The 15,605-nt window shown below is 45.9% G+C and overlaps 1 protein-coding gene across 2 annotated transcripts in view; it reads left to right on the top strand.

Moving 5' to 3' along the window:
- The first annotated feature begins 1,624 nt into the window (after window positions 1-1,624).
- Window positions 1,625-15,605, top strand: part of Zfand3 (zinc finger AN1-type containing 3) — a 202,550-nt gene continuing 188,569 nt past the window's right edge. Inside the window, exon 1 of one of the 2 annotated variants that reach the window (XM_029471010.2) lies at window positions 1,625-1,778. In XM_029471010.2, the coding sequence (XP_029326870.1) occupies window positions 1,708-1,778 (71 nt within the window). In that variant the 5' untranslated portion in view covers window positions 1,625-1,707. The remainder of the gene's footprint in view (window positions 1,779-15,605) is intronic. The other variant, XM_021186522.3, reaches the window with a different exon arrangement.

Below are 15,605 nucleotides of genomic sequence, written 5' to 3'. Positions count from 1 at the left end.
TAAACTCAGCCTAATTCCTGGTTTCTAGATATTTAGAGGCCATGAGAATGGATGTCAGCTGTAACAAACGCAGAGAATGCCCAAACTGATATAAAGGAAAGGAAAAGTGCTATTTGGTAATAAAGTTAGTCTAAGTAATATTCTCTGGGGCTGGGTTCCCTTGGAGTTGAGAGGGTACATGGTAGCCTTCCCGGAAGTTCTGGACTTTTAAGTTGGCTCCAAACCCCTTAGGGTCAGGTCACTTTTCCAAGAGTTCTGGTGGACGTTTCTTTTGTATTCAAATTAGTGATCGCTAGTGGACTATTCTGGTCACCGCTGACTGGAGAACAAAGAATTCAGGACCATGGTAAGGAATATTAAAGAATTCTTTCAACGGCTCAAATTTGGCCACTTATTAATATCCATCAAGGATCCAGTCAAATCTCTTCCCCTAAACCAACCATATTCACCCCAGGGAGGTTTTCCAAATCAAGACAGTGGGAGTGGACCTGGGGTTCTCCGACTGAGGACATCAGAGGGGTGAAACACTTGGGCAAGTTCCTTCTGCCCCACGACTTGCTATCTAGAGACGTACTAAACACGTTCTTGAATTTCATTTATGCCAGGACGGAGGCCACTTTTCCGGGGGAAACTGTCAGAGTGGGTTGGGAGTAGGAGAAATGGGAAGCATGATTCTTAGGCGGCTGGCAGTTTGGGGAGGAACGCTTCGCCGCACTCATCAGGGGCGCGAGAGCAGTGGCCTTGAAGACCCAGACGGCCAGCGGTGGACGCAGGACACCTAGACAACTTCCGGGTTTGGAAACGCTCCACCCACCTCTGGACCGACTACCAGGTCTCCAGGCGCATGCGCCGCCGCTCTGGGACCGACCCAAGTCACCCCAAACAACTAATCGGGCCCCCGGCCCGCTTGGGGCGTACCATTTGTCTCAGTCGGGGGGTGGAGGCAAAGCTCCCCCACTGGACTCTGAAACCCGCTCCCCTTCCTCAGCCAGGAGCGCAGGCTAGCTCTCGTAAAAGTCCTGGGAAGATGGAGGGCTGAGAGGCGGTTCTCACGAGGAACTCGGGCGGATCCGGCACGCACCGCCCAGCCTCCGAGGCCCTGAACAAAGTGGCACGCCCGGATACCAGCTGATCCGCCGGGCTCCGGCGGCGGCGGCTCCCCCGGGCGAGACCATCGCGCCGCCTCGGGAGGGGTGTCCGCCTCGGGGAGGGGGCGGAGCGGCCATTGTCCGGTCAGCGCCGTCTACGGGGCGGGGGAGGGGATTACGGAGCGAGCGGGGGCCCGGGGCGTCACAGCCGGCCGCTGCGACTCCACTGCCGGCGGGGGCTACGGGTTCCTCCCCACCCAGCCCCGGACCCGCCAGCGCCGCCGCACGGGACAGCGCCGTGGCTGGGGGGCGGCGGAGAGAGCCGCCAAGGCCGCCAGAGCTCCCCGGCTCGCACGGCCCAGCCCCTCCTCCGCAGCTCCCCTCCCTCTCCTCGCCGCGCCCCCCCCTCTCCGCAGGCCGAGTGGTGCGGCCCGCCTCCAGCTGACCCGCCTGGAATCCCGGCTCGGAGCTCCGGACTCGCGCCCGCCTGCGCGCCCGCTCCCTCCCCCTCCCCCCGCCCCGCGCCCCCCGCCGCTGCCGCCGCCGCCTCCGCTTCCTCCGAGGGGGGCTCAGGCCCAGCCGCCGTCGCCTCCGAGCTCCGCCGCCGCCGCCGAGCACCATGGGAGACGCCGGGAGCGAGCGCAGCAAAGCGCCCAGCCTGCCGCCTCGCTGTCCCTGCGGCTTCTGGGGGTAAGTGTGGGGGCAGGGGCGCGGGCGCGGGCCTCGGGGTGGCGGTGGGGACCCTAGGGAGGCCGGAGCCCCGGGAAGCTGGGCCGCGGAAGCCGGGCCTCGGGGGAGCGGGCGGGGACCGCGGCCTCGGCCCGAGGAGGGCTGCGGGAAGGGGACGCTGAGGGGGGGGGCGAGGAAGAAGAGGAGGAATAGGAATAAGAGGAGCAGGAGGACCACGACCAGGACCGCCCGGGCCGCGCTGCCCTCTGTGGGACTCGCTGGCCCGAGGCCGGCTTGGGGTGAGGGGCCACGGGTGAGCCGGAGGGACGAGGTGGCGGCGCTGGCACTTCTTGATGGGGCAGGGCTGCCCCTTTTCCCTTGGCCTGTGGAGGCCACTCCGCCTCCCCCTCATCTTGGTATGAGTTGGTGCCCAGCCATCAGGAGGGTATTTCCTCTGACTTTTTCACCTCCCCTCCTCCCTGCTGCTCCCCGGGAGATTTGCATCATCACTTCCTAAATTATATCTCAGTCCCCATTTGCTTTTAGGAAGCTGTTCACACGTCATACGTTTGAACAGATCCACGGTCCAAAATTTGGGCTTGGGGAGTAAAGTTAAAAGGAATTGTTGAGGGTCTCTTTAATCTAAAACATGTTTCAGGGAGTCTGTAAAATTACTCTGTCCAAAAAACCCCTCCTCCACCACCACCACCACCACCACCACCACCACCACCACCGCCACCACCACCATCAACATCATCACCACCATCATAACCACCAGCAACAACAAACCACAACAAGGAACCCCCAAAACAGATAAACACCCCTACCCAACTAAACCGAACCGAAAACAGAAACTTCTCAACAGAACCTCCAGCCAGCCTAGCTTGTGGAATGTGAGAGTCGCCTTCCTCCTTGGCTCTCATTTTCTCTTTCCCTATTAAAAATTTTCTTTTAAAATGTTCACTACACAGAGTATAGAATTCCATGCCTCATTAGGGTGAGTTGGGGGGGGGCGTTACAAATAGATAGATAGATAGATGGGACCCTCCACTCCTACCAGCAGTTATAGTTTGTTCTTGGAACACTTTGGGTTTTATAGATTGTCACCTAACAAGCAATGGTCACACCTCATGACTAGTTCTGTGTAAGGTTACTGGAGAGTTACAGCAGCTTTTGAGAGTCAGGCTTTTTATCCTTTTTAAAGATTGTGTTGGGATGTATATGAATGAAATTGGCTGTTTCTAGTGAAGATACCCTGGGAAATAGCTATTTTATACTCCAGGAATGGTTGATATAGAAATTAAAGACATGCTTAGGAGTGAATAAGAGTAAAAAGTGCATTGTAATGCAGATCTCTGGAAGGTTTTCAGTGCAGAGGTTTTGAAGTGTATCCTTTAAAAAAAATTCTTCAGAGAAGGATAGGGACAAGTTGTAGCCTTAGCAAAAATTCCAAAGATGTAACAGTGTTCTAGCCGTAGAGTCTTCTTTGAATTTTAATTTGATTTAAAACATTTAAAAAGTTTATTTTGAACTTTATTATGAAAAAAAAATGTTGAAAAAAAATCACACATCAAAATTAACCAGCTCCAAAGACTTTACAGTGAGAGTTGCTGGAGTTATTGGCTTGTCTGTGAAGTGCTGAAGAGTTTGGATGGACAGTCCAACTCCCCTAGGGATCTGACAGGGTTAGCTAGTACTGGATGGGAGGCATGCAGATGATGGGATGGTTAACTAGCTCCTCCTTGTAGGGAGTGCAGGGTGTGGTGAGCGAGTGCTCCAGAGAGCCTAGCACCATCACATTTATGACATCACTTTGGAAAAATGTAGTGTCACAAGCCCTAAATTGTAACTTACTGTGGGACATGTGGCCTTAGAAAGTAGCTCCCACTGCCCACCTCAGTGATTGCGCAGAGTGTGGAGAGGTCTGCTTCCTGGCAACCTGCTCTTATGTCCTTGGGACCATTAGTGAATAGAGTGAAGGGAATCCCTGCTTTTACCGAGGCTTAGAAGCTGGAGCAGTGGATGAAGGACTAGCTCCCTGCCTTCAGCCAGCAGATTTTGAGTCAGGCTAAGAGACTTTGGTGGGAGCAGACAGCGGAAGTCTTGACCCACAGCACCCAGGGTTCCTTCATTGCTACTTTCAGTCTGTCCCCCTTACGAGCTTGGGTTTGCCTAACAGAAGTAGTGAGCACGAAGCTAGTAATTACCTGGTAACACGTTGTAACACACCCTTTTAAAACCTTTCCTAAGGGTGATTGTAGACACGTGTGTAGTTTGTATTTCATGCCAAAGAGTAACCAAATTATTGTCTTTGTTATGTCATAGCTGATTTTAATCATTTTCTTGTGTTGCACAGGGCATAATTATATTATGTCGATCAGGGGCACTTAGAATATGTTCAACACAGATACTTGAGTGCCTCTGTGAGTAATGGTGGGTGAGAGTCAGTCTTGGCACATCCTCAGGTGTGTGAGGCGGGGAGAGAAGTAGCTTGGGAGTTGAGTAGGTGGTCCGTGTGCTGATGAGAAGCAGATGCCCTGGGGAGGTGGAGGTGGAAGAGGGGATCCTGGAGGAAGTGACTCTACAGCAAGGACGAGTAAGAAGGGTAAATGGTAGAGAGGAGGAGGAGGAGTGTTTTGAGGCAGAGGGAACAGAGTGGATGGAGGCCAGGAAGTGAGGGAGAGGGTGAGCAACAGGGTGGCCATGGGTAGATTGTGGAGAGGAGTCAGCTGGGAATGAGGTGAGGAAGTGGAGATTGTGGCCGCGTGGGCAGTGCTGAGGCCTTTGGACCTTCATCCTGAGGACAAGGCAAGTTAGTAAAGAACGCCAGGCGTGGCCTCCGGGATGACCTTTGATGTGGAAGGTTACTGGTTATCTTGAGAGCGGCTAGGCGTGTGGGCGTGATCGTGTGTTTGCATGGATGTGGCGGTGTATGTGTTCATGGAGTGCTGGCAGATCTGGAGATAGACAACACCTGTCAGAAGTAGTAATCGGGGCTAGCCCCCACAGTGGCATGAACATGTCATGGCTGGGAAGAATACAGATATGGATGGGCATCAAGGAATGTAAGATAGTCCTCGTCTTTTCCCTCCGTAAAAACAAAAAGGAGGCTCCCAAGAACTGTTGTGCGGCAGGCACAGCCCTCTGGAGCTAGCCAGGGCCCACACCCAGGCCTTTGCCAAGGATCCTCCTCAGAATCTTTCTGGCTTTGTGAGAGTAAAGGGAGTTCCTTCAGAATTGCTGCTTTCTCCAGTGACTCAGGCTTTAGTATTTGCTGCTGAGCATTGTCAGGACAGCAATCACAAGGGCTTGGCAAATAGGAGAACTTTGAGCTCTTTCTTGTGGGTGCACAATAGAAAGGAGAATGCCAAGGGGAGCATGCAGTTCAAACACAGTTTCTAGCTCTTTCTCTGGTTTATTTTGTGTCACTGGGGTGGGTAATTGGAGTAATTTATAGAGACTGTCTCCTGCTACCTTGGAGATTGTTGAAGACTGTTCTGTTTATAGAACTTGGAAGTTCTTTATGTGGTAGAGACTGTACCTTCAAGGATTAAAACAGTCTGTTCCTTGTGACTTGGACTTAAAAGTTTTAGTGAAATATGATCAGTGTCTTGGTTCATTTTAGACATTTTGAAATCAGGCAAAAAAAAAGCACTTATTGATAATTGCCATATTTGAAATAAAGTTGTCAGTACATTTCTTTAATATGAATACACTTACCTCTTTTTCTCCTACCCCTCCTTTTCTTTGGAGACAGAGTTTTATTATATAGTTCAGGCTAGCTTTGAACTCACTGTAGCTCAGGCTGGTCTAGATGGCTTACATTCCCTATATGCTATGATTATAGGTACTTAACACTATGCTTAGCTTGAAAGTACTTTCACACTGTCTAGATATACAAGTAGTATTAATTTAATTTATTTAAAATTGCTCTTGCACTTAAAAGTTGACTGAGAGCCGGGCTTGGTGGCACACGCCTTTAATTCCAGCACTTGGAAGGCAGAGGCAGGCGGATTTCTGAGGTCGAGGCCAGCCTGGTCTACAAAGTGACTTCCAGGACAGCCAGGGCTACAGAGAAACCAAACCAAAAAAAAAAAAAGAAAAAAAAAAAGTTGACTGAGGCACATTTTTTTTCATAAATATTTTAGGAAGCTGTTGAACAGTTTGATGGACTAGCACATGCCATTAATCCCAGCACTTGGGAGGCAAGATCGGTAGACAGATCTCTGTGAATTCAAGGTCAGCCTGGTCTATATAGTGAGTTAAAGACCAGCCAGAACTTCTCAAATGCGCGCGTGAGCAAACACACACACACACACACCCACACCCAAGAATATACTGTGTGTATTCGGAGACAGTAGGCTAGTGAGGGTGGAAGGTCAGGGTATTTTCTCCCTTCATTTTACTCTTAGTATAAAAAGTCTAGCCGGGCGTGGTGGCGCACGCCTTTAATCCCAGCACTCGGGAGGCAGAGGCAGGCGGATTTCTGAGTTCGAGGCCAGCCTGGTCTACAAAGTGAGTGCCAGGACAGCCAGGGCTACACAGAGAAACCCTGTCTCGAAAAACCAAAAAAAAAAAAAAAAAAAAAAAAAAAGTCTGCTTACTGCTATTGATACTTTGTTTTCATAATTGGAGATAGTCTCTGTCAGTGAAATAGTTTTTTTAAAGATTTATTTATTATTATAAATAAGTACACTGTAGCTGCTCTTCAGATGCACCAGAAGAGGGTGTCAAATTTCATTAAGGGTGGTTATGAGCCACCATGTGGTTGCTGGGGTTTGAACTCAGGACCTTCAGAAGAGCAGTCAGTGCGCTTACCCTCTGAGCCATCTTGCCAGCCCCACAGTGAAATATTATGGGAACCATGAGAGGTATTATTTATTCAGTAGATACACATTGCAGGGTAGTGACCATAAAAGTTATGTCTGGTATTGATAGAATAATTTATAGAATAATTTGAGGCTTAACTAGATTATTTTGAGGATTATAAAGCGAGAAGCTCAGGTTGATGAGATGGCTTAGTGTATAAAAGCACTTGGTGTTTAAGTTCAATTCCTGAGACGAGAGAACCAGCCCCCACATGTGTTTCATGGCATGCATGTCTTACAGACACAAATATAACTTAAACCATGAAATGTGGCTACATTTTTAGAAGAATATCTTGTATTCTTTGACAGTTTCATACACATGTACTTTTTACATGTATTTTTTATTATATGTCCAATTCTCCCCTCCACTCCCCCTAGGACACCCCTCACTTCCTCCAGGCTGTCTCCCCACCATAGTATCATAGTATCCCTTTTTTTTTGTAATCTTCTGCATCCAGTCATTGCTGCCTACTGGAAGTTGACTGTATTGTTGGCTTTGTCTCGTGTGGATCTTGTGCATATACCCACAGCTGCAGTGAGTTCCTGAATTGAGTGGCCACCGCATGGCATTGCACAGGACTCCTCCCTACCCTCCAGCTCTTACACTCTGTCTCTCTGTCCCCCTCTTCTGTCATGATCCCCTGAGCTCACGCGCGCGTGTGTGCGTGCGTGCGTGTGTGTGTGTGTGTGTGTTGGTTCAGCTGTCCCATTTATGACTGAGTGCTAACAGTCGTTCTTATTACTTTAGTTATGAGTCTTTGTGTTAACTGCTGCCCACTGCAGGAGGAAGCCTCTGAAGTCCATGGGTGTAAACATACTGTTCAGAAGGTAGCTTGACACCATGTCAGATATTAAGGTGGTGGCACCTGCATGCGACCTAGGTCTGATAGAGTGTCCTTTCTCCATCCTTTCACCCTCAGGGAGTGTTTGCCTTATGAGTCCTGTCTCTTGGAGGCAGCATTTCGATGGTATCTGCTCTTAAAAAATACTATTCTTATTTTCTGTATATGAGTGTGTATCTGTGTGCCATATGCGTGCAGTGTTCTTGGAGGGATTGAATTACAGATGGCTGGGACGGTCATTTGGGTGCTGGAGATCAAACCCAGGGGTTTTGGAAGAGCAGCCAGTGCTCTTAGCCATTGAACCATCCCTCCTGGTTTCTGCTCTTTGATTTAATCAGCTGGTCTGTGTGTTTTTATTGGGAAAGAAATTGAGACAGTCCCTCCTTCCTTTTATTTTTGTTTACATTTTCTTGTCAGGGTCTTGTGTAAGTCCTGTTTGGCCTGGAACCTATTATGTAGACATGAATGGTTCTTGACCTCTGGGTCGACCCTCTTTGTGTGGAACAACCTTTCACAGGGGTTGCCTAAAACAGTCAGAAAACACAGATATTTATATTACAATTTATAATAGTAAAGTTACTTTTACAAAGTAGCAATGGAAATATTTTATGGTTGCCAGTCACCACAACATGAGGAACTGTATCAAAGGGTCACAGGACTATTAGGAAGTTTGAGAACAGCAGATGTAGACCATGCTGGCCTTGAGTTCATAGAGAGACCTCTGCCTCTGCCCCCAGGTGTTAGGATTAAAGGTGTGCCCCAGCACAATGGGCAATGTTCAGAGTTACTGCAAAGTGTGTATTGACTGTAACTACTGCTGTTCATTTTGTTGATTTTTATACTGTTGGGTTTTCTGCCCTCTGCATCTGTTAATTCTAGTGTGATTTATTCTTTCCTGGATGGGTATATATATTTTTTCTCTTTCTGAAAGATTTCTTCAAGTTTGTTTTTTTTTTTGTTTTTTGTTTTTTTTCTTTTAGAACTGAGTTAGTAATTATGGGGTGTTTTTATTTTTCTTTCAGTTTTACACATAGTGTTGCTGGGTATACAGTCAGGGTTGGTATTTGTTGTCCTTGCTTTCAGGTTTCAGTTGACCACTGTTATGAATGGCACCACCTTATTTGTCAGTTGGTGTTTCTCTCCTGATATTTCTTTGACTTAGATTTCATGTTTTAATTATAGTCTGAGGGGTGCTTCTTTTCTGGCTTTGTCTGTTTAGTGCCCTAATGTCTCATATCTTTCTAAACTAGGGGAAATATTCTGTTACGATTTTTTTTTTTTTTTGAGACAGGGTTTCTCTGTGTAGCCCTGGCTATCCTGGAACTCTCTCTGTAGACCAGGCTGGCCTCGAACTCAGAAATCTGCCTGCCTCTGCCTCCCAAGTGCTGGGATTAAAGGCGTGCACCACCACGCCTGGCAGCCCAGAACTTTTTTATTTATTTAATTTCCAGATTTTTAGGTTTTTTTTTTTTTTTTTTGCTGTTGTTTTTGTTTCTATCTCTGTTGAATTTTTCTGTCATATATTGCATCTCCTTTTTTATTTTATTTAGTTGTTCGTGTTCTCAGTGTTTATTTTCCTGGAGCATATTTACAATCATTCTTTGGAATTCTTTGTCTGAGATTTAATTCCCTCCGACTAGATGCCATTACAGTGAAATTAGTTTTAAGGAGTTATGTTGTTTTGGATTTTTGTGATTATGTTCCTGTGTTATGAGTTACACATCTGGTGTTATTTCTTTACATGATTAATTATTATTGTTATTTAGCAACAATGTCCTTTTATTTTGAAGTGTTCCTGCAGAATTAGGATGCGGTAGAGTTGAAAAAAAAATATATAGTTCAGAAGATAGTTAGGAACTACAGATGCCCGATATGAACTCCACGCTATCCCATGACTACTTGATATTAACACTATGTAGATAGCTACTGTCCAGTTAATGACAGTGACTCATTTCACTTCAGTAACTGTTGGAGGATAGCCAACCATGGATTTTAGTTAATACGATTAGGAATGGGAGGGAGGCAAGGTGAGAAAGGTAAGGTAAGGGTTAAGTAGTTGGTGATCTTTGAACAGAAAAAAAAATCAAGATGGAGGAGTTAGGAAGAAAAGATTGGCTACTTTTAGAGTCTACAGAATTCACAGATTGGTTAGAGGTCTGGGATTTATAATTAAGAAGCAAAGAGAAGGATGAAAGCAAGAAGAAAAGATGGAGGAACGAGAGGGGCATTAGGGGCGTGACTGAAGAGAACAAACTGGTCTCGGAGGCACATACAAAAGTCCTAAAACCTGAGCAGCCTAGAAACAGGCGCAAAGATGTCTGACCCAGAGAGTGGAGAGTGAACGATGGAGAGCAGGAAGTAAGAAGAATGCTACAGAGTCAGTTGCTGGTACTGTTGCGCCACCTCTTAAAAGGTGACATCTTGATGCCCTCTGGCCTTAGTAGGTGTCATGTGGTGCCCTGTGGCTAAGGGTGGGCTTGGGAGCTGGAGCTCACCTAGGCCTCTTTGTTCTTGGGGGTCTGGTGTTTGGGTGATCCTTGGTCCTTCCCTGGTCGTCCCGTGGTCTTCCAGGTCTTGTGTATGTGAGAAACAGCATTTCTTTTGCAGGTTCTACTGTCTTCTCCATAGAGCACTTTAGAAGGAAGTAGAGTTTGTGTCTCATTTTTGTGATGATCTCTGTTGAAGTCTTTTGTGTGAAGTAGATGTGATAGGTTGTGGACGTGTTGGAGGTGAAGTGAGGTAAATACTCAGGTTGAAATCATCTCAGAAACTTCTGGATTTTTTTTTAAAGACTTATTTTATGCATGTGAGTACACTATAGCTCTCTTCAGACACACCAGAAGAGGGCATCTGATTCTGTTACAGATGGTTATGAGCCACCATGTGGTTGCTGGGAATTGAACTCAGGTCCTCTGGAAGACCAGTCAGTTGACTGCTCTTAACCATGAGCCATCTCTCTAGTGCCTACTTACTTATTTTTTTGACACAGAGTTTTACTATATAGCTCTGTCTAGTCTCAGACTCACAAAAGTCTGTCTGCCTTTGCTTCTTTGAGAGTGCTGGCTTTAAAGCTGTGTGTGCTACCATGTCCAGCCAAAAATCTGTTTTTGAAATGGTTGCTAGTTGAAAGTTGATTGAAAACTGATTTTTATCTTTACTACTCAAAGATACTGTTAGCTTAAATAGAAAATAGGATGTGTGTGTATGTTCCCCTGCCCTAGCCCCCAGTCTTTGTCAGTTCACATACAGTGTCATCTCATGGTCTCCCATCACTGGTATTCTGGCCTCATCTGTCAGCAGCTGTGTGAATGGGTGGGTGGGTGAGCTAGACTCCTGCCTCCTTAGTATTAACCTGGGCTTTCATGTGGACATAGTATGAATCATGGGGTAACCGGCATGTTGATGTCAGTGATGTCAGTAATTATCCCTTGATCAGAAAACCTCCTTAAATATTCTCCTAAATAAAAAACCAGCTGAGGCCTCAGTGTGACAGCCAACCGAAGTGCTTACTCTAAGCACACTTACCTCCCTACCCCTTTTTCCTGTTGTATTTGGGACACAGATCAAGATTGAAATGATTTTTCTAACCTGGGCCAAGGGTGGAACTTTTGCGGCTAAGATTGGCAACCAGACTTCCCATGTTTCCACACCCCTATTCCCCATCTCATCCAGTATTTAGCCCCCGCCCCTCCTCCAGTAGCACCTTATGCTGTAACAGGCGAGGCTATCATGGCTCATGGCATGGAACTCAGTTTGTAGCCCAGGCTATCCTTGGACCAGAGTCAGTCCTCCTGCCTCAGCTTTCCCAAGCTTTGCAGATGGGAGCCAACACCCATATACCATGCTTCTCTTTTTTGAAGAAAGGTTAAATTTGATATCTTAGCAAAGCCACATGGTAGAAGTGATCTAACATTAGAATTTTAATAAAACGCTTACAAGAAAATCTAGCTTGGGATTGTTGGGTGCTGGAGCAGGTTATGTCATGGTGATTTCTTTGTAAGGGGGGGCCTTCAGCCTAACTGTGTGCATGATGCTTGTGTCACTTCTATTAGGGCCTTGAGGAACAGCAAGCCTTGTCCACCCTTGGACCCTGTAAGGCAAAATTGCATTGCTGAATGATATTTATTCGCAATATGAATTTCACATAGGTGTATTACATGCCCAAGGAGGGTAAAGAACTTTAAGGTTTTTTAACAAACTATTTCAGAGTAACTGTACAGTATGGTAGGCACCAATGACATGAAGCAGTGTAAGTGCAGAGAAACAGGGTTAGCTCCTTAGTCTCAGCACTCTCCTGTGTTTTCAGCACTCAGCGGCTGTTCTCCTGGGGAGCACAAATACGGAAAATGTTTTAAAATTTTATGAGTATGGGGGTTTTTGCCTCTAGGTGTGTCTGTGTATCGTGTGTGCACTGCTCATGGAGGCCAGAGGAGGGCAGCATATTTCTTGGAGCTGGAGATACCTTTGTTAGAGGCCGTATGGGTGCTAGGTGTTGAACTGGGTCCTCTGGAGGAGCAGCCAGTGTCCATAACTATTGAGCCACTTCTTAGCCCTTATTCTTAGTATTTTGGAGACAAGGTTTCATAGTAACCAAGGCTGACCTTGAACTCCAATTTCTTTTGCTTCAGTAGTCAAGTTCTGGGATTAGAGGTTGTGTGTGTGTGTTTGTGTTTATTTCAGGCTCCTTATCTTTGGTATCTAGAATTGCCTATATTTATCTAATTGTAGAATGCTTCCTAAATTGACCTAGTTTTATAGATATAAATTTTCAATTGTGTGTGTTTTTGGTTGGAGTTAGGGACGGGGGAATGGATTTTGTTTTGGTTTGTTTTTTTCTTTCTAAATATAAATTCGTGTTACAGAGAAGTCACTGGGCACGTTTGTACAAAGTTTGAGGTTTTTACATGAAGGGGGGTCAAGGAGAGGCTGGAGCTGTGCAGGGCAGAGAGAGAGTGGGGCATGTGGAGGGAAGTGCAGTGCTATGCTTCGTGGCCATGGCCATGCTTTCTAGGCAGATATGCTCTAGCTTACCTATAAGCAAACTTGAACAGATTGTATTTGAGATGGAAAAAACCCAGCCAGTCTCTTGTTGAATCATGGAGTGTGAACTACTGAAGCTGAGGTGCAGTTTGCACAGACAAGTTTAGTGGAAGTAGCAGCGTCCTTGAGTGGGGTTGGTGTTTGATCTGTTAGAAACCTAGGACTCAGCCGAGCCGAGCCTTTCCACTCACTGGCTACTGGAGAGCCTCAGCCAACATTGCCGTGTCTTCTGTTGGTATTATCCAATTAATCCCTCTCCATGCTGTAGATTTCTCCCCTTGTTTCCTCCCCCTTCCCACAATTTATTGCCTGTCTTTTGCTGTTTTGGGAAAAACAGCTTGTGTGGATGTATTAATTTTTATTTTAAGAGGTTTCCCAGTGAATAGGTGTGGAGGAAGATGACTAAATCTTAAAAGACCTTTCTTACCTTAGAGGCCAATGAAGAGCCCTTTTAATCAAAGCCCTTCCAGTCTTCCCAGCAGTGAAGGACGCGTTAATCTCTCATCTTTGGAAAATCTGCTTAGCTCAGGGTTTACTTGTGGGTTTCTGATCCAAAGATGGGTTTACTACTTGGCCATTTTATCTTTGCAAAAAAGTATCTGAGGTTTAGTGAGCTCATATCTGTCAAGCCTATGCCACACTGCCTAGCTGTGGTAGTTATGTTTACTGAGGGCTGACTTTGCAACCATGAATAGTAGATGGGTATTGGTGATAGATTAATAGATGCAGAATTGTCTGGATCTCATTGGATAACTTGTGTTGACAGTGGTTTTCAGACCAGGTAGTTAGTTGATGAGGTTTCTGACCAGTATTGGCTGTTGTCTGGAGCCAGGTCTATTTTTGTTGTTGTTGTTTTTTTGAGACAGGGTTTCTCTTTGCAGCCCTGGCTGTCCTGGAACTCACTCTGCAGACCAGGCTGGCTTCAAACTCAGAAATTTCCCCGCCTCTGCCTCCCAAGTGCTGGGATTAAAGGCGTGGGCCACCACTGCCTGGCAATTTACTAGTGTTTTGAGGCTAGGCCTTTAAAAGTTCCTTCTTCGCCCCCCCCCCCCCCCCCCCCCAGGAAGGCTTCTCAGTTTTCATTCCTGGTTGCATGTACTCAGCCAGAAGTCAGTGTCTGGAATCCCACCCGGCTCCTGCTTCTGTATCTTAAAGTCACATAGGCATCAGATGCCTGGTTCTGACTTCATACATAGTCTAGGATGGGAGGCAGATCAGTACACAGTGTTGGGGGAAAGTTGTGGGAGGTGATGCAAAGGATTGTAAGAACACTGACTGTAACCCGCCCGCCCTTACTAGAGCTGGGGCAAGCAGGAGGGCTTCTCTGGGAGGGAGATGTTTTTGAGCTAGATGTGAGCAGGAGTTAGCTGGTGAAGATCCAGAGCATTACCAGTGCAGCCCCAGTTTGTCAGCTGCAGAGTGTGGCAGGAAGAAGCCTGAGAGATGAGGAGGGCCTCGAATCGGAATGGCATTGGGAAGCAGTTTGGGAACCATTTAACAGTTCTAAGTATGGGTGAATGATATTTGTGTTTCAAAAATGTATTCTGGTAGCAGTGAGTAGGCTGAATTGGAAGATGTAAGAATGAAAGCAGAGCCCAGTCTTACTTAGCCTTAGCTGTAATCCTGGGATTACAGGATACGAAACATAATTGAAGAAGACATGTTTAAATATTTTTATGCTTTTTTCCTGTGTTGTTGAAATTGCCTATGGGGCCATGAAAGAAGAGCTTCTGTTGACCTATTGAGAGTCAGCTAAAGGATTTAACATGCGCTTCATGTTTTGTTCTAGTTTTCTGTTACTCATTATACGGTGAAATTTTGTCATAGCATTAATTTCTAACAGCACCAAGCAGTTTGTACTTAAGCAATAAATCATGAATGAATGAAGGCCATGATTTCTATTTTGGTCCCCCTCCACTCTTCCCCCCCTCCCCCCCTTGTTGACAATGTGTAAAAAGTTCCAGGATGTAAGTTTACATTTTATTTGAAATTACCTCTCTGTCCTCTTGAGCCCTTCCATGGCTGGGGTGGGGTTGGGGATGGAGAGGGAGATTTTGAAGCCCTCATAAGTGTTACTTCAATGTTGTAAGGTGTCATGTCATCAACTGATGCTATGTCTCACTGGAATGGATAACTTTAAAGTCACGTGTCTGCTGAGTAGCCACAGGGATTAGGAGAAACTTACTTTTGAAATCAGAACAAAGTCTTGATGCAAACCTTCAGGTGTGATGCGATCCTCCTAGAAATATGCAACTACTAGATAACTTATGCCTACTTGAGTCAGGGCTTAGGTAGACCATTGCTTAATAGTGTTAGAAACCTTGATTTGTAAGAGGGTTTGGTGTAGTATTTCTACAGGGTGCCCTAAACCATTGCACCAGGAATTTCTGTCCTTCTGTTACTTTGGGTGTTTGAATATGGGTGAAGCAAAAAGATTTGTAGGGTAAGTTTTTTTTAGATTTATTATATGTAAGCTGTCTTCAGACACCCCAGAAAAGGGAGTCAGATCGCATTACAGATGGTTGTGAGCCACCATGTGGTTGCTGGGAATTGAATTCAGGATCTCTGGAAGAGCAGTCAATGCTCTTAACCTCTGAGTCATCTCTCCAGCCCTCCAGTTATTTTTTAAGTATTATTTTTTTTTTGAGACAGTGTTTCTTTGTGTAGCCCTGGCTGTCCTGGAACTAGCTCTGCAAACCAGGCTGGCCTTGAACTCAGAGACCTGCCTGCTTCTGCCTCCTGAGTACTGGAACTAAAGGCTGTATAGTAATTATTATTTTTTTTAAATTTTTTATACATTTTCTTCATTTACATTTCAAATGCTATCCTGAAGGTCCCCTATCTCCCCCCCCCCCCGCCCCCCATCACAGTAATTCTTTAGGGTCAGTGTTAGCCATTGTTATCCAAACCTTTGTTGAGCCATCAAGCTCTCTTAAACGGTCTTAATTCCTTTATAGTAATAACTTGTTTTTTTTTCTTCTTATTTTTCTAATGATTAGTTTTGAGAAACCATTAGTAATCTTATAGAAACATAATTACACATTAAACTCATTTAGAATTTTTATTATTTTCAAGTATATTGCTGTCTGTCTTTTATC

Source organism: Mus caroli, unplaced genomic scaffold (assembly GCF_978045245.1).
Source record: "Mus caroli unplaced genomic scaffold, Mus_caroli_1 scaffold_18, whole genome shotgun sequence".
NCBI classification, from domain to species: Eukaryota; Metazoa; Chordata; class Mammalia; order Rodentia; family Muridae; genus Mus; species Mus caroli.
This window is presented reverse-complemented; position numbering and strand designations above follow the sequence as displayed.